This window comes from Pseudophryne corroboree, chromosome 9 (genome assembly GCF_028390025.1).
Source record: "Pseudophryne corroboree isolate aPseCor3 chromosome 9, aPseCor3.hap2, whole genome shotgun sequence".
Lineage (NCBI taxonomy): Eukaryota > Metazoa > Chordata > Amphibia > Anura > Myobatrachidae > Pseudophryne > Pseudophryne corroboree.
In genome coordinates this window covers 348,153,301-348,176,940 of record NC_086452.1, presented here as the reverse complement: position 1 = coordinate 348,176,940, position 23,640 = coordinate 348,153,301, and the positions used below count along the sequence as shown (strand labels likewise).

Sequence of the window (23,640 nt, the reverse complement as noted above, 5' to 3'; positions counted from 1 at the left end):
TCAGTGAGTGGTTGGAAAAAATGCAGGCGTGCCTATGTGTTCACAGGGCGGGTGTCTGACATCAATTCTGGTCCCGGACAGGCAGAAGTGATCGCAAGTCCTGGGCTGTGCAGGGACTGCACAAGATCTGTTTGTACAGTGCTGCTATACATGCGTTCGCACACTTGCACAGCTAAAATACACTCCCCTATGGGCGGCGACTATGCGAACGCAGGACTGCATAAAAACCCTAGTGAGCGAACAGGTCTGAATTAGGCCCACTATGTATATGAGAGTGATACAAAATAGAGTTGTCATCCTCATTAACTATCAGGGCCGGTTCAGGGGCTTTTTTGCGCCCCGGGCGGCAATAGGGGGCGTGACTTCATACAGGGGGCGTGGTCAGTTACGCCCCCTGTACAGTAGTAGCGCCGCTGAAATGATGTGACATCATCGCGCACCGCACAGGAAAGGTCCTCTCCACGAAGGGAAACTAGACGCTACGCGTCTAGTTTCCCTTCACAGCGGGCAGCGGGACACAGCGGGACACAGCGGGGGGCACAGCAGCAGCGGATCTTGCCCTGGTGCGGCGCCCTCCGAATGGCGTCGGCGCCCTCCGGAAGGCGGCGCCCCGCGCAAAAGTCCTGCTTGCCCGTGGCAAGATCCGCTACTGTTAACTATGTTACTATGTAAAATATGTGTAGTTTTTTTTTTGTTGTTGTTGTGATTTTTTTAATAAATCCCATCATTGACCCCTATATATCAGGATATGTTATATGTATTCTTCTCACTTTCATAAAGGTTTATGCTTAATTAAACAAAAAGAAGTGTGCACTTTTCCTATATCCATTTTACAAATATTTCTAGCATTATCTAAAAGTACATGACGGTGTACATATTTCACAACATAATACTGGCATTTCAATAGGTCATCAAGAAAGAAATTGTATATATTTATAATTATTTTTCAGTGTATCTTCCTCTCGCTCTTATTTTCCTCTTTTGGACCCCATCCCATTTCCTTCCTCTAATCTCTCTTTTGTTCTTTCTCTCCAGGGATCCACTAAATATTCAGGTTCTACAAGCCTTTGTGAAATGCCAAGACCTCATGAAACTTGGTCTCGTGGATGCTCTCAGGTGAGAAATGTGTACTGTATGCAAGGGATTAGCTACCATAGGTGCAGGGAGTGCCGCTGCTATGGGGCCCAGAGCTGAGAGGGGCCACCTTCTCTGTCACAGTTACATGTGTTATATACAAGGGCATAGCTACCATAGGTGCAGGAAGTGCAGCTGCTATGGGGCCCAGAGCTGAGAGGGGCCACCTTTTCTGTCACAGTTACATGTGTTATATACAAGGGCATAGCTATCATAGGTGCAGGGAGTACAGCTGCTATGGGGCCCAGAGCTGAGAGGGGCCACCTTCCCTGTCACAGTTACATGTCTTATATACAAGGGCATACAGTAGCTACCATATGTGCAGGGAGTACAGCTGCTATGGGGCCCAGAGCTGAGAGGGGCCACCTTCCCTGTCACAGTTACATGTCTTATATACAAGGGCATAGCTACCATAGGTGCAGGGAGTACAGCTGCTATGGGGCCCAGAGCTGAGAGGGGCCACCTTCCCTGTCACAGTTACATGTCTTATATACAAGGGCATAGCTACCATAGGTGCAGGAAGTGGGGCTCAGAGCTGAGAGGGAATGCTTCCATTTATTGAACGTGCAACTTATATTACAATATTTACAATATAATACAATAAATAAATAAATTAATTAATTAATAAGTATATCACATCATGATACATAATATAACAAATGAAATGCAATCCGCAATATACCAAGAAAAATCATTAAAGAAATATGTCCAAAAAAAACCCTAAAACTTGATATATTATCCCACTATTTACACATTTTGTAAAGAAAAACTGAGCAAACCTTTTTAGACCTATGCAAAACCTGTTCCATCAACAAATAACCATATCACAAAAATCTACGGGATGTGGAAGGATAGAAAAAGTTCCAGCTAGACTTTAAAAAAGGATTTCTGCCACCCACTCAAGGGGGTTTCAGGTGGCCCCACCAATTGGACCACCTGACAGCATCCACCCTTTTCCTGTCTAGAACCATCATCCTCTCTACCTCGTGCGGAATTAAATCCACCACCACTTCACAAGGAAGGATTTTATTTCTTAGGGAAACCTGACACCGTGCCATCCATGTGTGATATCTAACTACTAAACTGACTAAATATATCGTGGTCAAATTAAATACACCATATTTTTTGAATGCTCCATTAGCCCACTCTGGGTAACTAAGCCCCGAAAGGCACGGGATACTCAAGGCTGCTGAAACTCTCTTGTAAACTTTGACATTAAAGGGGCACTGGTCCATTGTCTCAACCTCCCCTAGACATTCCTCCCGTGGACAACCACGATCATTGGCATTTCTCCACATCATGTTCCCCTTTACGTAAAGATTCCCATGGAAAGAAAGCCAAGCAATGTCTCTAAACTTCAACGGTATCCTCTCTGAATTTATGAGAGCTAATCCAGCAGAAGCGACATCACTTGGGCAATCCCTTAGTGACAGTGGAACATGAAAATGGGTTCGCAAAATCCTCTCCCCCAACTGATTCCTGGAAAGGCTTTTGACTTCCCCCACTTCCAGACCCCAATGCTTTGTCACTTTCAAGCTCTGGACAACATAGATAGGAAGATACCCTTTTCGAATTTGAGGATTGTTCACTTGGCCACCACCTAACCAAAGTTTGAGGAAGGGGGACACCCAGACCTCAAATCTACTTACCCATCGAGGAGGAGTTTCTAACAATAAACTCCCAAGGTTAAGTTTTAAATGTAACAAAAAAGACTACAGGGTTGACCATGCCAGCCCCTCCATCTTTCCTCGACTTGTAAGTAATACCTCTCTTGATTAGATTCATCCTGTTTCTCCAAAATAAAAGGAAACACAAGGAGTTCAATCTGACCCATAAAGATTGAGGCAAAAAGCACACATAGCTGACATTTAAAAATAACGGGATCAGGTAAGTTTTGCACAAGTCCACCCTTTCCCTGAAAGAGAAATTACATCTCTTCTAGCACTCCGCTTTCTGGGCAGCATTCACCAGACACCTCACCAAATTTAGAGTGGCATAAACGCCATGGTCAAAATAAATACCTAGAATCTTTATCTGAGGGCTGGACTGGGGGAGGCTGTCCAGAAGGGAAAATTCTTTACCTTCTTCCCCCATCCAGAAAGCTTCACACTTCTCTTGGTTTACCCTAGAGCACGAGTCTACAGTGTATTCATAGATGAGCTCTTCCACGTGACGTGCCTCTCCCACTGATGACAGAACCACCGTGACATCTTCTGCATAAGCCACCACTTTAAAAGGCAACTCTGGGCTCAGCTGCACCCCTCCCACCATATCGTTCTCTATCCTTCTTATGAAGGGGTCAATCGCGAATACATACAGGAGGGGGCTCAGGGGACAACCCAGACGGACCCCAGAGTTCACCTCAAAAGTAGGACCCACCCAACCATTAACAAGCGGGAAGCTCTCGGTCTGACTGTATATTGTTCTGAGCCAATTCACCACCCAGGCTGGAAAACCATACCTTTTAAGTAGGGCCCATAGGTACTCATGATTTACTCAGTCAAAAGCCTTAGACTGATCCAATGCCAGCAAGTATTTTCTCCATTTCTCTAACGTCCTAGAGGATGCTGGGACTCTGTAAGGACCATGGGGAATAGACGGGCTCCGCAGGAGACATAGGCACTTCAAGAAAGACTTTGGACTCTGGGTGTGCACTGGCTCCTCCCTCTATGCCCCTCCTGCAGACCCCAGTTTTAGACTGTGCCCAGAGGAGAATGGGTGCACTGCAGGGAGCTCTCCTGAGTTTCCTGCTTAGAAAGCATTTTTGTTAGGGTTTTTTCTCTTTTTCAGGGAGCACTGCTGGCAACAGGCTCCCTGCATCGAGGGACTGAGGAGAGAGGAGCAGACCTTCTTAAATGATAGGCTCTGCTTCCTCGGCTACTGGACACCATTAGCTCCAGAGGGAGTGAACACAGGTTCGTCCTGGGCGTTCACCCCAGAGCCGCGCCTCCGTTCTCCTCACAGAGCCAGAAGAAACGAAGACAGAAGACGTCTCAGGCGGCAGAAGCCTTCGGTGCTTCACTGAGGTAACGCACAGCACCGCAGCTGTGCGTCATTGCTCCCATACACCTCACACACTCCGGTCACTGTAAGGGTGCAGGGCGCAGGGGGGGCGCCCTGGGCAGCAATAAAACACCTCTCCTATGGCAAAAGTCTATATACATGTACAGGTGGGCACTGTACATGTATATAAAAGAGCCCCCACCATTTTTTAGTAAGTTTGAGCGGGACAGAAGCCCGCCGCAAAGGGGGCGGGGCTTCTCTCTCAGCACTCACCAGCGCCATTTTCTCTCCACAGCACCGCTGAGAGGAAGCTCCCCAGACTCTCCCCTGCTTGACACACGGTGAAAGGGGGTTTTAAAGTAGAGGGGGGGCACATTATTGGCGTTTATACATTAAGCAGCGCTACTGGGTAAAACAATCTGTGTTTTTCTCCAGGGTTATATAGCGCTGGGGTGTGTGCTGGCATACTCTCTCTCTGTCTCTCCAAGGGGCCTCAGGGGGAACCTGTCTTCAGAAAAGAGATTCCCTGTGTGTGTGAAGTGTGTCGGTACGTGTGTGTCGACATGTTTGACGAGGAAGGCTCACCTAAGGAGGAGGGGGAGTGCATGATGGTCAGGTCGCCGTCGGCAATGCCGACACCGGACTGGGTGGATATGTGGAATGTCTTGAATGCAAATGTAGATTTACTGCATAAACGATTAGACAAGGCTGAAGCTAGGGATCAGTCAGGTAGTCAGACCATGCCTGTCCCTGTGGCACCAGGACCTTCGGGGTCTCAAAAACGCACTATATCCCAGATCACTGACACAGATACCGACACAGATACTGACTCTAGTGTCGACTATGAGGATGCAAAATTACAGCCAAAGGTGGCAAAAGGTATTTGTTACATGATTATTGCCATTAAAGAGGTTTTGCATATCACTGAGGAACCCCCTGTCCCTGACACGAGGGTACACATGTATAAAGGGAAAAAGCCTGAGGTCACTTTTCCGTCCTCAGTTGAACTAAGCGACTTGTGCGAAAAGGCTTGGGAATCTCCAGATAGGAGACTACAAGTTCCCAAAAGGATTCTTATGGCGTATCCCTTTCCACAAAAGGACAGGATACGATGGGAATCTTCGCCGAAGGTAGACAAGGCGCTGACACGCTTATCCAAGAAGGTGGCACTGCCTTCTCAGGATACAGCTTCCCTCTAGGATCCTGCTGATCGTAAGCAGGAGGTTACCATGAAGAACATTTACACACATTCCGGTACTATCGTTAGACCGGCTATGGCATCGGCCTGGGTGTGTAGTGCTGTCGCAGCATGGACAGTTCCTTATCTACGGAACTTGACACCCTAGATAAGGATACCATTCTAATGACCCTAGAGCATATCAAAGATGCTGCTTTATATATGAGGGATGCTCAAAGAGACATTTGTTTACTAAGCTCCAGAATAAATGCTATGTCTATCTCTGCTAGGCGACTGCTGTGGTCCCGACAGTGAACGGGGGATGCCGACTCAAAGCGGCATATGAAGTCGTTGCCTTACATGGGGGAGGAGTTGTTTGGAGAAGGCCTCTCGGACCTTGTCTCTACTGCTACGGCCGGTAAATCGAATTTCTTACCTTATGTCCCCCCACAGCATACTAAAAAGGCACCTCATTATCAAATGCAGTCCTTTCGTTCCAATAAAAGCAAGAAGGTACGGGGATCGTCCTTCCTAGCCAGAGGAAAAGGCAAGGGAAAAAAAGCTGCATGCAGCTAGTTCCCAGGAGCAGAAGTCCTCCCCTACATCTGCAAAGTCCACCGCATGACGCTGGGGCTTCCCGGGGGGAGTCAGCTCAAGTGGGGGCACGTCTTCGATTTTTCAGCCAGGTCTGGGTTCACTCACAGGTGGATCCCTGGGCTATAGAGATTGTTTCTCAGGGATACAGGCTGGAATTCGAAGACGTACCTCCTCGCCGGTTTCTCAAATCAGCTCTGCCAGTTTCCCCGTCAGAGAGGGAGTTAGTGTTGACTGCAATTCAAAAATTGTATCTTCAACAGGTGATAGTCAAAGTTCCTCTTCTCCAGCAAGGAAAGGGGTATTACTCAACCCTGTTTGTGGTCCCGAAACCGGACGGTTCGGTCAGGCCCATTTTGAATCTAAAATCCCTGAACTTGTACTTGAAAAAGTTCAAGTTCAAGATGGAATCGCTCAGAGCGGTCATCGCCAGCCTGGAGGGGGGGGGGGGGGGGGTTGGATGGTGTCCCTGGACATAAAGGATGCATACCTCCATTTTCCGATTTTCCCTCCTCACCAGGCGTTCCTGAGATTTGCAGTACAGGACTGTCATTACCAATTTCAGACGTTGCCGTTTGGGCTTTCCACAGCCCCGAGAATTTTCACCAAGGTAATGGCGGAAATGATGGTGCTCCTGCGCAAGCAGGGTGTCACAATTATCCCATACTTGGACGATCTCCTCATAAAGGCGAGATCTCGGGAGAAGTTGCTGGACAGCGTGTCGCTGTCGGTGAGGATGTTGCAGGGGCACGGCTGGATTCTCAATATACCGAAGTCCCAGCTAGTCCCTACAACGCGCCTGACCTTTCTTGGTCTGATTCTAGACACAGACCAGAAAAAGCTTTTTCTTCCGATGGAAAAGGCTCAGGAGCTCATAGCCCTGGTCAGGAACCTATTAAAGCTAAAAAAAGGTTTCAGTGCATCACTGCACGCGTGTCCTGGGGAAGATGGTGGCATCGTACAAGACCATCCCCTTCGGAAGGTTCCATGCGAGGATCTTTCAATGGGATCTACTGGACAAATGGTCCGGGTCCCATTTACAAATGCATCAGAGGATCACCCTGTCTCCCAGAGCCAGGGTATCTCTCCTGTGGTGGCTGCACAGTGCTCACCTCCTAGAAGGCCGCAGGTTCGGAATTCAGGACTAGATCCTGGTGACCACGGACGCAAGCCTCCGAGGTTGGGGAGCAGTCACACTGGGAAGAAATTTCCAAGGTCTCTGGTCGAATCTAGAGACTTGTCTCCACATCAACGTCCTGGAGTTGAGGGCCATATACAACGCCCTACGCCAGGTGGAGGCATTGCTTCGGGACAAACCGGTTCTGATTCAGTCAGACAATGTCACAGCAGTGGCTCATGTAAACCGCCAAGGTGGCACAAGGAGCAGAGCGGCCATGGCAGAAGCGACCAGGATTCTTCGCTGGGCAGAAGGCCATGTAAGCGCCCTATCAGCTGTATTCATCCTGGGGGTGGACAACTGGGAAGCGGACTTCCTCAGCAGGCACGACCTGCATCCGGGAGAGTGGGGACTTCATCAAGAAGTCTTCGCACAGATCGTGGGTCGGTGGGGACTGCCTCAGATAGACATGATGGCGTCCCGTCTCAACAAAAAGCTAAGGCGGTATTGCGCCAGGTCAAGAGACCCTCAGGCGGTAGCGGTGGATGCTCTAGTGACACCTTGGGTGTTCAGATCGTTCTATGTGTTCCCTCCTCTACCTCTCATACCCAAGGTGTTGAGAATAATAAGACTAAGAAGAGTAAGAACAATCCTCATTGTTCCAGATTGGCCACGAAGGACTTGGTATCCGGATCTGCAAGAGTTGCTCACAGAAGATCCGTGGCCTCTTCCTCTAAGATAGGACCTGCTGCAGCAGGGGCCCTGTCAGTTCCAAGACTTACCGCGGCTGCTTTTGACGGCATGGCGGTTGAACGCCGGATCCTAGTGAAAAAAGGTATTCCGGAGGAGGTCATTCCTACCCTGATCAAGGCTAGGATAGACGTGACATTGAAACATTATCACGGTATATGGCGAAAATATGTTTCTTGGTGTGAGACCAGGACTGCTCCTACGGAGGAGTTCCATTTGGGTCGTCTGCTTCACTTCCTGCAAACAGGAGTGACTTTGGGCCTAAAATTAGGGTCCATAAAGGTCCAAATTTCGGCCTTATCCATTTTCTTTCAAAAGGAATTGGCTTCTCTTCCTGAAGTACAGACATTCGTGAAGGGGGTGCTGCATATTCAGCCTCCTTTTGTACCTCCAGTGGCGCCGTGGGATCTTAATGTGGTATTAAGTTTCCTCAAGTCACCTTGGTTTGAACCACTCACAACAGTGGAGTTGAAATATCTCACTTGGAAAGTGGTCATGTTGTTGGCCTTGGCTTCTGCGAGGCGTGTTTCGGAATTAGCGGCTTTGTCACATAAAAGCCCCTATCTAGTTTTCCACGTGGATAGGGCAGAATTGAGGACTCGTCCTCAATTTCTGCCTAAAGTGGTCTCTTCTTTTCATATGAATCAACCTATTGTCGTGCCTGTGGCTACACGGGACTTGGAGGATTCCGAGTCCCTTGATGTGGTCAGGGCTTTGAAGATTTATGTGGCCAGAACAGCGAGGGTTAGGAAAACTGAAGCGCTGTTTGTTCTGTATGCAGCCAACAAAGTTGGCGCGCCTGCTTCAAAGCAGACTATTGCTCGCTGGATCTGTAACACGATTCAGCAGGCGCATTCTACGGCAGGATTGCCATTGCCTAAATCGGTTAAGGCCCATTCCACTAGGAAGATGGGCTCGTCTTGGGCGGCTGCCCGAGGGCTCTTGGCATTACAGTTGTGCCGAGCAGCTACTTGGTCGGGGTCAAACACCTTTGCAAAGTTCTATAAATTTGATACCCTGGCTGTGGAGGACCTCCTGTTTGCTCAATCGGTGCTGCAGAGTCATCCGCACTCTCCCGCCCGTTTGGGAGCTTTGGTATAATCCCCATGATCTTTACGGAGTCCCAGCATCCTCTAGGACGTTAGAGAAAATAAGATTTTACACTTACCGGTAAATCTATTTCTCGTAGTCTGTAGAGGTTGCTGGGCGCCCGTCCCAAGTGCAGACTTCTTCTGCAAGACTTGTATATAGTTATTGCTTACATAAGGGTTATGTTATAGTTTCATCGGTTTAGACCGAGACTATGTTGTTTGTTCATACTATTAACTGGGTAGTTATCACAAGTTATACGGTGTGATTGGTGTGGCTGGTATGAAGCTTGCCCAGGGATTCCCCAAAATCCTTTCCTCATACTGTCCATCTCCTCTGGGCACAGTTTCTCTAACTGGGGTCTGGAGGAGGGGCATAGAGGGAGGAGCCAGTGCACACCCAGAGTCCAAAGTCTTTCTTGAAGTGCCCATGTCTCCTGCGGAGCCCGTCTTTTCCCCATGGTCCTTACGGAGTCCCAGCATCCTCTACGGACTACGAGAAATAGATTTACCGGTAAGTGTAAAATCTTATTTTCTCAGCACGGCACCGCTCTATGGCCTCCCGGACACCAAGGACAGCACTAAATGTGCCTTGGCCCTTCACAGTACAGTGCTGAGATGGGTAAAGCAGTTGTTCAGAAAATTCTGACAACCTGTTGAAAAGTACCTTTGCCAAAATCTTCCTATCTGTATTGAGAAGGGCAATAGGGGCCAGTTCTCAACACGAGATGCATCTTTCACCTTGGACAGTAATATGAGGGCAGATATCCTCATAGAAGGAGGGAGGGTTCCCTCACCCAGGCACTCATTATATACTTCTACAAGGCAAGGAATCAAGAGGTCTGCAAATACTTTATAAAACTCAGATGTTAAACCATCTGGGCCCGGGGATTTCCTACGATTTAACTTATCAATTACCATCTTAACTTCCTCTGTAGTCACATACCTACCCAAGGTTTCAATCGAGGCATCTGGATTAGAAAGTCTAGGCATCCCCCACAGAAATGTTTCCATCCGTTCTCTGATAAGTGGCTGCTCAGACAAAAGATCGGCGCAATAGGATCTAATGACTTCCAAGATGCCTTCCTTATCCTCACGAAAAACACCCTGTTTGTCATAAAGACCCCTCACCTCATTCATCTCAACTTATCTTCCGCAATTCTGGTAAGGATCAGGTGAGTGGTGTTTGACAAAACTCCTTTCCAAAATCGAAGAATCCAGCCGGTTATACTGATATTCCTTCATCTGAGCCTTCACTCAGGAGATTTCCCCACTGTCTCCACACTCAGAAATCAAGAAATCTAATTTCCTTCTCAGACTCTGGTAGATATTTTGCTTTATCAAGTTCTTTTTTGCTACCAACCTCTTGAAGAATCTCCAAATTCTCTTTTTATTTTCTTCCCACCACTCAGATCTACTTCATCCAGCCTCCAAAGGTGTTTCCTGAGATTGAAAGAAGTCTCTAAGGGATTTTCTAATCTTTTCCTCCTTTAGGAGCTCAGAATTCAGTCGCCATAGGCCCCGCCCCTTCTGAGTAGCTTCTGAAGCATTCAAAATGACAAAGAGAAAAACGTGATCAGAGAACTCAACTGGCTTTACCTCTGGAGGCAAAGTTTTTGAGGTCTCTTTAACAAAAAACCTATCTATCCTAGATCTATGACTACCACTACCACTAAAGAAAGTGTAACTTGTGAGGTCTGGAGAATGGCGAATGTGCACATCCACCAAACCTGCCTGTCTAATCATACTAACTAAAACATTAAGTCATAGCCCAGGGTGTCTTTGAACCTCCCCTGTCTGCTGAGCCTGTAAAAAGGAATGGTTTTATCCCCCTGAAGAGACATTTCGTGTCCCATTTTGACGGGGGCCCATAGATATTAATGAGCCTCAGGTCATGTCCCCTCAGGTTGACATCTAAAATCATACATCTACCTGCCTGTAGTTCTATAACCCTGTGCACGGTTACCATGCCAGTAAAAAGCACTGCCACCCCACTGTACGGCTCGGCCACAAGAGACCAGTAGGAAGGCCCATGTCTCCACTCCCTTTTCACCTTGTGGAGGATGTCTAACCTTCTAATTCTGGTCTCTTGCAAAAACAAAAAATCAATCTCAACTGTATTGAAAAAAATCAAAGGTCATAAAACGAGCTCGCTCAGAAACTATGGAAGCTACATTAATGGTGGCACATCGTATGGGTTGGGGATCTATGTTTCTTTGGGTTATAGAAGCAGGACCATGCTCACTTTTCCTTTACAAACCTCGCTGAGACCCTCCTAGAGGATCCAGCATTCTCACGATTCACCTTCTTAGAAGTGACTTTACCCTTCTTAACCAGCATTTTCCCACTAGTCCTCATTAGGAGGGGGTCCTGGGTCTGGTGGTTCACAAGTAGACTTAATTTCCAGGTACTGATCACCCAGTACCTTATCTTCCAGTGGAATACTTGGGCCTATTACTGAACCAGATGATTCTACATTTTTCCCACCACCACTTAATTCCACATCACTTAAGTAATTTCCTTCCTCCCATACTTTCCACACTTTTTTTTAACCAGCTCTGTGCCAACTGGGTCCCATTCCAGACTGTCCTGGATTTCCACATCAGATTCTATTTCCGTTGCCTGTTTCTTTCCAATATTCTTTTTCTTTTTCTTACTCTTTTTTCCTTGCACCACCCCTACATTAGGGCTTACTACCACTTTCCTTGCTTTGCGTCTGTTCACCTTGGGGACTAGAATGGGCTCTCCCCCATTTCTAACAACTTCCCCTTTATTTTCCTCATCTGCAGTAAAAGCCTCAAACCGGTTACTTAAACTCACTTGTGCTTCCTCCTTTCTCTTTTTCTTACTACTTTTCTTTACTTCTTGAAAGGAATAATTTTGGTTCACTACTGTAGGATTTTTCACTACCACAACAGATGTTACCTCCTTATTCACAGTTTTCTGATTTCCCTCCTGACCTGCTGCTTCCTTACCTGTTACTCACTGAAATGCCTGCTTCTGACCATCTTTCTTTCCCCCAGTTGGCACATCCTGCTCCATATTGTGTTCTGCCCAGGGGCATCTGCTGTAGGGATGACCCTCCTCCCCGCACAGATTACACGCAACATTGTTACATTCCTTCGAAGTATGACCCAGTTTACCACATAAAGTACATTTAGTCACAGTACAATCACTACTTAAGTGGCGGAAATCCTCACAACGGAAACAAGTTCTTGGTTGTCCCTGGTAAAAACATTGTATGCGATCTCTACCAATATAAGCAGCAGAAGGAATGTGTACAAAACCCCTGTCTGTATTCCTTAATTTGACTATTGCAGCCCACGCTCCTCCCCACACGCCCATGGTAAAGCCAACCTTTATCAAATCTGATTCCACATCACAAAACCTTGTTAACCAGTATTTTATATCTTGCACAGGAATAGGTTAATTCCTCACCAAAATATTCACCTTTACCTTATTGTGTTTTGTAACCAGCACTGCTTTATAAGCATCATATGGCTTAGATGACCGATACGCCTGCCATTTTATCCAAAAGGCTTGAAGCCCCTGATATGAAATAAAACTCAGATCGAAATCTGCATTTTTTTACTGAATGGATACAGGTGTATAGGTCAGTTGCATGGAACCCCAAACTGAAGATCATTTGCAGAAAAACTTCTTTGGAAGGTGATTCACCTTCTGCCAGCCATTTAAATTGAATTAAATTTCTCCTTTTCCCCACCTGACCTGATCCCACATTTGTTTCGAAAATACTAGTGCTTATACCTGGCTTGGCATTAACCATGTTTGCATAGGAAAGAGTACCTGGGACTGGTTGCTTATTGACATTCACAGGTACATCTATCAATGGCACAGACACTGCATTACCTTCCCCAGACCCCTTATTCATTCTTACTTGCTCCTTATGCAATAACTGAGCTGCAACTTGAGCCCTTTCAGTACCAGCATTTGTCCATATACAGTCTCAATGATCTATTGTTCACCAGATGACCGTTTATTCTTATGCAAAATTGGCATTCCTTGTGCTGTTTGCTGGTGCAGCTGTTCTGTACCTGTGGAAGAAAGAGACTGCACTTCTTGGGGCTTAACCCCTGGTTTGCCATCCGGTGCCGAACACCTACCTGCACCCAAAGTCGCCCCAGAGGTGCCTGCCTCAGTGCCCTTTTTCGCCCTTGCCGCCAACAAGATTTCCACACCAATTATATACATCCTTAGCTGGAAGTCAGAACGCTCCACTTCCAGACCTTCACTTTCAGCTGCTGCACCAGCAGTAAAAGGTTCACACAACAGGGGCGTCGGCCCAGCAAGTTCAGCAGCAATTACTGCTGCACCTGCCACATCAATATCCTGTGTACCCTCTCCTGCCTGCATCACTGCTGAATCTTGGGGAGACGCCTCCCCAGCCCCAATCTCCGCAGCCACCGGTACCTCCGCAACAGAACTTTGTCTGTCCAATTGACAAACCTCCATTTCTTGAGTATCTTTCACCACAGACTCACAGGAAACACCAGGTATATCACTTTTTGCTGTAACCACTTCACTGCCAGTTGAGCTTTAACCCTTTCAAGGGCAGATGTTAGTACAAGTAGCTCTTCTTTCAGAATCGGCCTCTACCATTTATAGCATGAGTTTCTTTTCTTCTTTTTACTTGCTATTTTATTGTTCAGAGACAGGCTTTCTCGCTGCAGTTCTTTAATGGTGTAATTTTCATACGTCTCCATCTCCTCCTCATCCTCTGCTTCTCCCGGGGGTGCCGGCACATTCTCATCAGCGTCCAAAGGCTGGGACCTCCCTGCATCACTAACAGTCAGGCTGGCAACAGCTGCTGTCACTCCACCTTGAGTTAAATCTTCACTCAGAGGAGCACCCTCTTGCAGTTTGGTGGAGTCCGCATTAATGGAACAACTGGCCCCTTCTACCACTGGCTGTCCACCTATTACTTTGGCTCTAGGGTGTACTGTAGTAGCACTTACAGTTCTCTGGATGCAGTCCATATTCAGGGAGCTTTCTCCCCCGGGGAGATCCATCCCACCCAGAGAAGCCAGCAGGGAAACCCTCTATGTAAAACTCTCTGCAGCTGGAGCTCACCTCCTCACAACCTGCTCCTTGCACACAGAGCTCACTTCTGCAGTCTCTGCCCACAGCCCTGTCTGTGCTGCAGGTGCTCAGAGCAGAGAGGGGCCACCTTCCTTGTCACCTTTACATGTGTTATATAAAAGGGCATAGCTACTGTAGGTGCAGAGAGTGCCGCTGCTATCGGGCCCAGAGCTGAGAGGGGACACCTTCATTGTCACAGTTACATGTGTTATATACAAGGGCATAGCTACCATAGGTGCAGGAAGTGCAGCTGCTATGGGGCCCAGAGCTGAGAGGGGCCACCTTACTTGTCACAGTTACATGTGTTATATACAAGGGCATAGCTACCATAGGTGCATGGAGTGCAGCTGCTATGGGGCCCAGAGCTGAGAGGGGCCATCTTCCTTGTCACAGTTACATGTGTTATATACAAGGGGATAGCTACCATAGGTGCAGGGAGTGCAGTTGCTGTGGGGCCCAGAGGTGGAGGGAGCCCACCTATCCTGTAGAGCCTACAAAATAACTAGTTATGCCCCTGGATTTGCTCATTGTAATGTGGTTTCAAATTAACTGAAGGGCATTATAATGCTGTATAATATAAAGTGGGGCACAGTAATGTGGCACTATAGTGGAGGCACTATACAGTGACATTATATGAACTGGGTGCACAGTATGTCATACTGATACCTCCACCCACTACTACCTACAAGATTTTGCACGTGCTGCTCCCTATCTCTGGAATTCTCTACCTCTCCCCAGCCAACTCTCAACTGCTCTACAAAACTTAAAACGGGCTCAAGACCCACTTCTTCACTAACCCCAGCCAACTCTCCTCCTAACCCTCTTTGCTCACTGTCTACCCCTTCTGTGTAACCCTAGTCTGTCAGCCCTTCATCTTTTAGATTGTAAGCTCGCAAAAGCAGGGCCTTCTTTCCTCTTGTGCCTTTCCTTTTCTTACTTACACTATCTTATACTTCATACTCCTTTGATGGCATCTGACCCCTGGTTTTCCCTACTTGTCATGTATTGTCGTGAACAGTGCTGTTTTCTTGTTTGCTCATTTGAATATGCACTCTGTAATTGGCGCTGCATATCCCTTGTGGCACCATATGAATAAAGGATTATAATAATAATAATAATAATAATAATAATAATGTGATTTGGGGGTACTGTGTTGCATAATGGTGGTCATTCTGAGTTGTTCGCTTGCTGACGATTTTCGCAGTGCAGCGATCAAGTGAAAAAACGGCAAAAATGCGCATGGTATGCAGCGCGCATGTGCTAATTACTTTCACACAAAACTTAGTAGATTTACACAAGCTCGAGCAACGTTTTTTCATCGCTCGAGTGATCGTAGTGTGATTGACAGGAAGTGGGTGTTTCTGGGCGGAAACTGGCAGTTTTCAGGGAGTGTGCGAAAAAACGCAGGCGTGCCAGGTAAAAACGAAGGAGTGGCTGGCCGAACGCAGGGTGTGTTTGTGACGTCAAACCAGGAACTAAACGGACTGAGGTGATCGCAATCTAGGAGTAGGTCTGGAGCTACTCAGAAACTGCAGCAAATTATTTAGTAGCAGTTCTGCTAATCTTTCGTTCGCTATTCTGCTAAGCTAAGATACACTCCCAGAGGGCGGCGGCCTAGCGTCTGCAATGCTGCTAAAAGCAGCTAGCGAGCGATCAACTTGGAATGAGGGCCAATATGTACTGGAAGCCATACAATGTGACATGATGTGAACTAGGGCTCTTCTATGGTTTATAAAATAAACAAGGACACTATTATGGGGCATAAAAATACCAACTGCTGCAAACAGGTGTCTATCTAGATGCACTTAGACAGGGGCCCCTTCAAAATGTTGCCATGGGGCCCACAAAGTGCTGGCTATGCCTCTGATTGTATGTATTAGTAACGGACCACCCCAGCACGAGCACCCCACTATTTGTGAGATGAAGACACCTACATTAGGTTATTAGGGATTCAGACAGAATAAGACATACATGGTATTTACTCATGTCACTATCAGCTGGCGAAGAAGAGAAACTAAGGGGTCTATTTATTAACATTATTTTTACTAAAATAATGTGAAAAAGGGTGTTTTTACACCCTTTTCACATTATTTTAGTATCACCTGAATGTATTAAAGGGCATTTGGAGCAGTTTTCATGAAAAACTGCTCCAAACCCTTTAATTCACTTTTTTTTAGTAACCCACCTCGCATTACCCTTACTTATCATGGGAAATGTGATGTGGCCGAATTTACTAAAAAAAAAAAGTGAAAAAATACCGCAGTGTGCCCCGTGATAATCTCGCCAGCTCAGGCTGGCAAGTTCACAGGGCAGCACTGCAATAATGTGGCATTTGCCCAGCTTTCTCTGCCCCTGGCTGTGGCAGAAGCGGCGATGTCAGCGGGGGCGGCGCATGCGCAGCAGGACATCGGGGTATTTTTTCCGAAAAATACCCCGATGATGCTGCAGAGTATCATTGCAGGGACAGAGCTTGACCGTAAGCTCTGTCCCTGCACGTGATAATTGATACATCCCTGCGATGTAATCAATTATCGCAGAGCAAGTTTGGGCGATTTTATCACCTGTCATCCGCATCCTGGATGCGGATGGTGATAAGTAGGCCCCTAAGTGAGAATATAAAATGATCTCTGCATGCTAACTTTTAATATCATGTAACGTTATCCAGGCAGCCTTGGAAATTGGCAACAATTTAAATGTCTGAGGAAAACAAACTTCAAGACAGGCTGTGTGAGAGCTCCGTATACTCAGGGCCAGATTAACAATGGGGTGGATGGAGCTGCAGCTCCAGGCCCACTATCCAACCAGTCCCACAGCATCTGCCAACTGTAATGCTGCAGTAGACAGGAAATAACTCCTGCTACAGTAGTCTGCCAGCGCTCGTCTGAGGCAACCCCTCCCCGCCCCTGCAGCAACACCCCCACCGCAATACCGCCCACCTTACCGGTGGATGAAACGCTGCCGGCATACATATTTTAGCTATGATGGCGGTGCAGTTGAAGGCTTCCTAGCCCTCCCTGCGCCGCATACATACTCCGCACACGTGATGCCCCGGCGTGTCACATCACAAAGGTGCTGCCCTGCCGCTACTGCTCCCGGTATCCCGCCCGTGGTATGTACGGACTCCACAGCACAGCGGCACTGCTCAAGGCCTCATCAGTCAACACTGACAGCAGCAGAGCAGCTCCGTAAAGGAGGTCCAGCGACGGCAGGGTGTCGGATCCTCCTAACTTACATGAGGTAACGCACTGGCTGCTGCTGATAGCACAATAAAAAAATCTATAGCCAGAGGGTCTAGCAATATATCTATCTATTTATCCCCATCGCATAACTTTTCTTCAACAACTGTCGGGGTGCTCCCAATGGATACCACTTTTCTCATGGCCCACCGCTCATACACAGTTCCACCCAGTGCCGTTTCTTGGGGCGGGCGAGCCGTGCAACCGCATTGGGCGTTTGCCGCGGCACTTCTACTGCTCTTTGCTTCCCACTCCTCCTTCTTCCCAAGTACCCAGCTTGGGGGGCGGTGTTTCGCGGAATGACGCGGTTGCATCATGACGTCACAACGCAATCGCGTCATTCCCCGAAACTCCGCCCCAGAGCGGAGTACTGCTGACAAGAGGAGGGGGAGCTAAACTACAGGAAGGGCCAGGTGGCCGGCGCGACGAGGGAGAGGCGGGTCGAAGAGCGGGAAGAACCTCTTCAAACGTAAGTTTCTCTTTCTCTATCTCTCTCTCTCTCCCACCCCCTCCTCTGCCACCTGCCGTAATGTGTAAGATGGGGACACTTGCCTGCCTAATGTGTAAAATGGGGACTCTTGCCTGCCGTAATGTGTAAAATGGGGACACTTGTCTGCTGTATTGTGTAAAATGGGGACTCTTGCCTGCTGTATTGTGTAAAATGGGGACACTTGCCTGCCTAATGTGTAAAATGGGGACACTCGCCTGCCTAATGTGTAAAATGGGGACACTCGTCATGTGTAAAATGGGTACTCTTGCCTGCCGTCATGTGTAAAATGGGGACTCTTGCCTGCCGTCATGTGTAAAAGGGGGATTCTTGCCTGCCGTCATGTGTAAAATGGGGATTTAAAGTATCAAAGGCATTGCGGTGTATGGCATAATATATATTTTTTCTTTTTTTCCTGTGGTGGCTGTGATCTGTTGGTGCAAGGTAAAAAACTGGGGTGTAAGGTAGTCTTTTCAGATGAGGTCACGCCCATTTGAATGAGACCACGCCCATTTCAATGAGGCCACTCCCCCTTGACAGGAGATACTTTTTCTTTTTATATCTATATGGGGGGGCACATTTTTTTTATGTCAATGGGGGGGCGCATTTTTAAATCTCGCACTGGAAGCCAATTTGGCTAGAAACAGCCCTGGTTCCACCATATGGTAGGGGGTGCACTCTCCAATGATGATCACAATTGGTTCATTATAGCCGTCATCGGTTTATTCAGATTAGCCTCATTGTATCTCAACGTTTTGATTCAACAATATGAATCTTCATCAGGAAAAGGCTCACACAATTCCATCATTAGTAAGAGTTCAATACTTATGATGCAAATAAAAACTCAGCGTCTAAACAAAGGAAAACAAATAAGAAAATAAAACTCAGCTTGCCAGGCCGCCACTAAGCTTAAGGTATGTGTACAGCTAAATACCTCCACCATTCGTGTATAGTATTATATAATCACCTCAAAGTGATTAAATACATCAAACATAACTCACTCAGTATAGTGTCCATGCGTTCCCAACAAGAGACGGTAACAACATGGATATAGGTGGTCATTCCGAGTTGTTCGCTCTGTAAATTTCTTCGCATCGCAGCGATTTTCCGCTTAGTGCGCATGCGCAATGTTCGCACTGCGACTGCGCCAAGTAAATTTGCTATGCAGTTAGGAATTTTACTCACGGTTTTTTCATCGTTCTGGTGATCGTAATGTGATTGACAGGAAGTGGGTGTTTCTGGGCGGAAACAGGCCGTTTTATGGGTGTGTGTGAAAAAACGCTACCGTTTCTGGGAAAAACGCGGGAGTGGCTGGAGAAACGGAGGGGTGTCTGGGCGAACGCTGGGTGTGTTTGTGACGTCAAACCAGGAACGACAAGCACTGAACTGATCGCAGATGCCGAGTAAGTTTGAAGCTACTCAGAAACTGCTAAGAGAGGTGTAATCGCAATTTTGAGAATCTTTCGTTCGCAATTTTAAGATGCTAAGATTCACTCCCAGTAGGCGGCGGCTTAGCGTGTGTAAAGCTGCTAAAAACAGCTTGCGAGCGAACAACTCGGAATGACCCCCATAGACCGGTCTGCCAGCACGTCTCTAAAATTGATATACAAACAACTATACAGTATGACTGTATTGAACAAGTGTGCGCAGATAAAAAATTCACTGCAACCATTAAGGAAAAAGCCACTCATGGATGATTATTAGCCACCAAAGTAACTTGATATATGTTCATACAAGGAACGACATCAGTTCTTCAAACACAAACTGTAAATGGCCAAAACAAATATCAATACATTATATATACCATACACTGAATAGCATGACATGCAGCATAAAGTCTACCCACTTACCAATGCAGTAATCAGTCACCCCATTCATGCTGGCAGCATGGAAGAGAGAGCATCAACCCGTCATTTATAGGGCAACTTACCAGGAAGTGTTCATCAAACAGGAAGTATAGCCGTACAAAACCAAATACACTCAACTACCCCTAAAAGACAACAACTGCACTTCTACCATTAAGGCACACCAGCAGCGGAACACCACACATCCCTGACGCGCCATACAACATCCTACAAACAGCGGGCATCATTACAAAAAACATCGCCACAGCCGCGACCGGAAGTGGCCTGCGTTCCACAGGTCCGCATACCGGAAGTGACTCCCATGCACATCCTCCCTGTACTAGATGCGGCACTGGTTATGCGTTCCAACTAAGGCCAATCAGGCCCGCGGTGCGTTACATCGCTAATTACATCATTAATACGCCTTGTTTCCAGAGTTCCACCTCGGGCCAATAGGAATTGTGATGCGTTCCACCGCACTCGATACTGTTAAGGGGCGATAGTAAATAATAAATGTAGTTACAGTGTATAAAAATGCTACGGGTGACCTGGCATGAGAAAAAAGGAACCCACCACAGGAAATAATAACACGATAAGACACTACACACATGTATACATAAAAATACAGGCAAAATACATACATTAAAAAGCCAGTATTAGAACCCCAATCCATTCCCTATATAGATCTTGAAGTTTACATACTCAGAAATATAGAGGGGACATTGCCCCTAATCTATTTAATCATATTGGACTGTATAAATAAATTTAAATCGGTCCTTCATAATGCAATCAAAGAAAGATATTCAAACTATTATACTCGTTCATTCCTCTGTGGGCTACCGTGTCCAGTTTATGAATCCAGAAACTTTCTCTCTGTTTTAACATTAATACACGGTCACCCCCAAGGGGCGGTGGAGGGACCCAATCAATTAACCTACACTTCAACGCTGCCACTTGATGCTTAAGACTCAGAAATTGCCACTGGTTTATCAGTCAGCCCGGTCTGTAGAGCTGAATGTATAGAGGACAGATGGTTCTCCATACGGTCTCTAAACGGGCGTGTGGTGAGTCCAACATAATATAAACCACACGGGCATACTAAAACATAAATAACAAAGTCTAGACGGCAATGTAGATGGTATGCTATCTTAATTTTTTTACTCATATGGGGGTGTGAAAAATACGGGTCCGTAATCATAGCACGGCATGTAGTGCAGCTACCACACGAAAAGCTCCCTGGTTTAGATTTCATTAGCTGTACATTATCTAGACTCTTATCAGGGTTTAATGTGGGTCACATGGGCAGCTGCTTAAGAGTGGGACCCCTCCGGTACGCCATCATAGGTGGGCCCATCTTAGCAAATGGTAGCCCTGGGTCTGAAGCTACTATAGGCCAATGCCTATTGATGGTTTTATGAACAGTACTTGAACAGTTATTGAATTTGGTACAATATAGCATACAATTAGCTGCTTTGTTGGTCTTAGTGCTCCCTTCAAGGAATATCTTTTTAGCCTTAATAAGACAATGATCCAAGGTCTTGTTTGAATATCCTTGTGCGAGGAACCTCTCACTAATCTCCTTAAGTTGAGTATCACGCTCAGGGCCGGTGCTAGGGTGTTCGGTGCCGCCCTGCAAACTATAAATTTGTGCCCTCCCATATTTTACAGAGGGACAGTCCATGCCTTTGGTGCACACCTAAGAAGGGGTGTGGTCTTACACGGAAGGGGCATGGCCACACAATAGTACCCCTATTTCAAATTCCGCCACAGTAGCACAGGCTTATTCACATAACACTGCACGTAGTAGTGCTTCTTATACGCAAAATCCCCCCCGTAGTAGTGCCGCTTACACAAAATCCCCCCTGTAGTAGTGCCGCTTACATAAAATCCTCCCTGTAGTAGTGCCGCTTACACAAAATCCCCCTGTAGTAGTGCCACTTACACAAAATCCCCCCTGTAGTAGTGCCGCTTACACAAACTTGCACCTGTAGTAGTGCCGCTTACACAAAATGCCTCCTTAGTAGTGCCACTTACACAAAATGCCCCCTTAGTAGTGCCACTTACGCAAAATCCCCCCTGTAGCAGTGCCGCTTACACAAAATCCCCCGCTGTAGTAGTGCCGCTTACACAAAATGCCTCCTTAGTAGTTCCGCTTACACAAAATTCCCCCTGTAGTAGTGTGCTTACACAAAATTCCCCCTGTAGTAGTGCCACTTACACAAAATCCCCCCTGTAGTAGTGCCGCTTACACAAAATCCTACCCTTTAGTAGTGCCGCTTACACAAAATCCCCCATGTAGTAGTGCCGCTTACACCAAATCCCCCAGCTGTAGTAATGCCGCTTACACAAAATGCCTCCTTAGTAGTTCCAATTACACAAAATTCCACCTGTGGTAGTGCCGCTTACACACATTTTGCCACCCAGTCACACATACACAAACAGATACACACACACACACACACACACACACACACACACACACACACACACACACACACTCTCACACACACACATAGATACACACAGATATACACACACATACATACACACAGATACACACACAGATAAACACACACATATAGACTTTCTCAAGCTCACTCACTCTCTTTACATCTTCTTACCAAAAGGAAGTCTGTCTGGCCGGAGCTGTCCATCCTCCTGTTCCTCCTCATGATCAGCCTGGTCCCTTGTAGCTCTTCCCCTCCATTCCGTGTAGCCCCGCCCTCTTTTTGGGTCTTCCTGCAGAGTTAACTTGATCACTCTGTGCTGCCTGTTACAGAGTCAGGGAGGGGGGGGGGGGGCGCTTAAAGCTGCCGGCGCCGCTGCCTGTCAAAGTGAGACAGGCACAGCAGCCGGCAGTAGCAGGGGGGACAGGCGGCGCAGCAGCAGCAGGGACGCAGGGCAGGCAGAGCGCCTCTCCATTCTGGCACCTACCTGCACTGCATCCCTTTGCTGAGCGGGTAGCGCCGATCCTGATCACGCTGCTGGACTGTGATGAGGAATATATTGAATATGTATTATGTTGTGTGACTCCTGAGGACAGTCCGGATGGACCGAAAACCTTTGAGCTGAAAGTTGAGTATGAAATTTTAATCTACAAATAAATTGTTTGCTAATATATGAAAGTCTAGAGAGTGCTCCTTCCTGGATAGCTATGTGTCGATACTTTGTTGTATTTAGGGTGACACCCCAGCGGATACACTATGGAAAATGAGAGTGCGACCTAACATGCACAGTACCTGGATTTCACTCCTATTAGGCAGAAATACAGGACCGGTGCCCTCTTGGATCTTTTAATGAAGCAAATAGTGTATTTCAAAACATCACAATTAGGAATCTGTTTTCAAAGAGTCTATTATCTTCAGCATTATATATAACAATACAGTCCAGCACACAGTGTACTGATACTATAACCCCGGTGCCTAAATCCAACACAGAAGGTCCGCCAATGTAGAATATATTAGACATGTGCACGGAAATTTTTCGGGTTTTGTGTTTTGGTTTTGGATTCGGTTCCGCGGCTGTGTTTTGGATTCGGACGCGTTTTGGCAAAACCTCCCTGAATTTTTTTTGTCGGATTCGGGTGTGTTTTGGATTCGGATGTTTTTTTTTTCAAAACCTCTCAAAAACAGCTTAAATCATAGAATTTGGGGGTAATTTTGATCCTATATATATATATTAACCTCAATAACCACAATTTTCACACATTTCCAGTCTATTCTGAACACCTCACACCTCACAATACTATTTTTAGTCCTAAAATGTGCACCGAGGTCGCTGGATGACTAAGCAAAGCGACCCAAGAGGGCGGCACAAACACCTGGACCATCTAGGAGTGGCACTGCAGTGTCAGACAGGATGGCACTTAAAAAAATTGGCCCCAAACAGCACATGATGCAAAGAAAAGAGAAAAAGAGGTGCACTGTGGAAGCTGGATGGCTAAGCTAAGCGACACAAACACCTCAATATCACAGGAATTATTCGTTCTAATCAATGGTATTATTGGTCCAAATCACTGGAAGAAAATTACAAAATTACTGGAATTATTCGTTCTAATCAATGGTATTATTGGTCCAAATCACTGGAAGAAAATGACAAAATCACTGGAAT

General features: G+C 46.7%; 1 protein-coding gene across 5 annotated transcripts in view; it reads left to right on the top strand.

Moving 5' to 3' along the window:
- Positions 1 to 23,640, top strand: part of CYTH4 (cytohesin 4) — a 310,041-nt gene that overhangs the window by 137,962 nt on the left and 148,439 nt on the right. For all 5 annotated transcript variants that reach the window (XM_063940648.1, XM_063940652.1, XM_063940650.1 and 2 more), the window contains one exon: positions 1,036 to 1,116. In XM_063940648.1, the coding sequence (XP_063796718.1) occupies positions 1,036 to 1,116 (81 nt within the window). The remainder of the gene's footprint in view (positions 1 to 1,035; positions 1,117 to 23,640) is intronic.